General features: G+C 40.8%; 1 protein-coding gene across 1 annotated transcript; it reads left to right on the top strand.

The window, feature by feature from the left end:
* Window positions 1–147: 147 nt before the first annotated feature.
* Window positions 148–1,972, top strand: CSUI_011297 (pyridine nucleotide-disulfide oxidoreductase domain-containing protein; the record flags this gene model as incomplete). Its single annotated transcript, XM_068071397.1, has 3 exons — window positions 148–297; window positions 1,035–1,121; window positions 1,919–1,972. Coding segments are annotated over 3 exons (291 nt in total), but the record flags the coding sequence as incomplete, so codon positions are not given.
* Between the last annotated feature and the right edge of the window lie 159 nt (window positions 1,973–2,131).

Here is a 2,131-nt window from a genome sequence, read left to right as displayed (position 1 = left end):
TCTTTAATCTATCTATCTATCTATCCTTAATCTATGTATCTATCTATCTATAATCTGTCGATCTTATCTCTGTATCTCTCTATCTATCTTTAATCTTTTTCTTTCTTTTTTCGTAGAAACGGGAATGTGGCATTGGACGTTGCTAGGATGCTTGTGAAGAGCCGTGAGAGGCTTGGCAAGACAGACATTTCCACTCCTGCCTTAGCTTGGATATCCCAGGCAAACTTTCGTTCTGTCGAAATTCTAGGAAGACGTGGATGGGTCCAGGCTTCATTCACAAATAAAGAGCTAAGAGAGGTAACACACAACGTAACGTGTTCATCTCATACATAGACAGACTCACGAGAAGAAGACTCTATATATAAACATATATACATACATATATACATATATATATACATATATACATATATACGTACATATATACATATATATATGTATATATATAGGAAGAGATGTAAGAGAGCCAACGTCATAGGTGGTAGACTCAGAAGAAGAGATTAGACAAGAAGAAGGAGAGAAAAGGGAAAGGGCGTGAAGAGGCTGTGTGAAGGAGGAGTGTAAGAAGATAGAGAGGAAAGAAAGATATCCTAGATAGAGCTAAGGAGAAAGAAAGAGAACGAAAGAAAGAAAAGGGTGGGGATTCAGGAGAAGGATGAGAGGAGAAAGAAAGAAGGCGTCTTTCTTTCATGTGCTCCTTCTCTCAAGCGACGAGACATTCCCCAAGTTGTGATATACGGGTGTGTTGTCTGTATGTACACCCCAGACAGAGGGACACTCTTACCATTTGGAGGAAGAAGAACGTCGTTGCATTCCCTTGACTGCGTTAGGCAAGACTATATCTCCGAGAGATCTTGGTAGAGAGACGAGCAGTAAACAGGTAGATACATACGTAGATAAATAGATAGATAGACAGAGGAATCGACGTGCCTCAATGAAGTGTTGTTCATGCGGAGGCATGCATAGTAGGGAGGAAGAAAGATGAGGTGTGAATGAGCTCTCTCTTCTCTCTTCTTCTGGTGTGTGTGGGGCAGCTTTTAACAGATGACGAGATCTTGACTATTGTCGATCCGAAGGACTTCGCCGATAGCCTTAATGATCCATCTCTTGAAGAATTGAGTGTATGTACACCCGACAGATACAACATACGTACACACAGAGAGAGAGAAGGCGTTTCTCTTCTTCGAGAATCTTCTACTTGCGATTTCTCAGGCGCTCTTTCGAGTCGTTTTCTCTCCATCTTCTGAGATGTCTTGCCTGTCTTGTCTTCTATACATAACTAAGTTGTGTAGTTTAAGAATGATATGTCGAAGGGGTCTTTCTTTCTTACTTCCTAGCCTGAAGTCTGCTGCTTTCTCTCTCTCGTGTCTTACTCGGAGATGTGAGAGTCTTCTTCTTCTTCTCGTATGCTTCTCAAGAGTCAAAAAAGAAACACTCTCTTTTCTCTCTTTCATCACAAGGCAGAAGAGAAGGAGACACCCCGCGACGCTGTCTCTTCTTCTTCTTCTTCTTCGTCTTATTCTTTAGTATAGAGATGAGTGTGTCAGTCGTTGTTGCGCCAGAGAGAACCTCTTAGGCATTCCCTGGCGTATCTGAAGTCACAGCAGGTTCAAATATGTCTCTGGGGATTCTACTCCTGTACTTAGTCTTTCATGGGGGGACAGCCTTCTACATAGACATATGCCTCTCTATATATCTATTAACATAGAGAGGTAGATAGAAGATAGAGAGTTCCATTAGAGATAGATTGCTGAGTAGAGATGTGCCAGTCTCCTGTCTATAGAAGTCGACTGAAACTCTCTACGTCTGTATCGTCTTGATCGATAAGCATAGGATGGTCAGTGTATTGCAGGGGTTCTACTCGACTTCCATTTCTTCTTCTTTTCTCTCGCTTCCTTTCTCTTCTCTCTTCTTACAGAATTCGCGCTTAAAGCAGAGATCTCGAGGCCTCTTTGAACAAATGCTAGAGAATGTAAGTGCCCGCCTCATTCACTACTATATCTATCTATCTATCCTTAATCTATCTATCTATCTTTGATCTATCTATCTATCTTTGATCTATCTATCTATCTTTGATCTATCTATCTATCTTTGATCTATCTATCTATCTTTGATCTATCTATCTTTAATT

This window comes from Cystoisospora suis, assembly GCF_002600585.1.
Source record: "Cystoisospora suis strain Wien I chromosome Unknown contig_10693, whole genome shotgun sequence".
NCBI lineage: Eukaryota > Apicomplexa > Conoidasida > Eucoccidiorida > Sarcocystidae > Cystoisospora > Cystoisospora suis.
The sequence above is the reverse complement of the archived record's forward strand: the minus strand, read 5'-3'. Positions and strand labels throughout refer to the sequence as shown.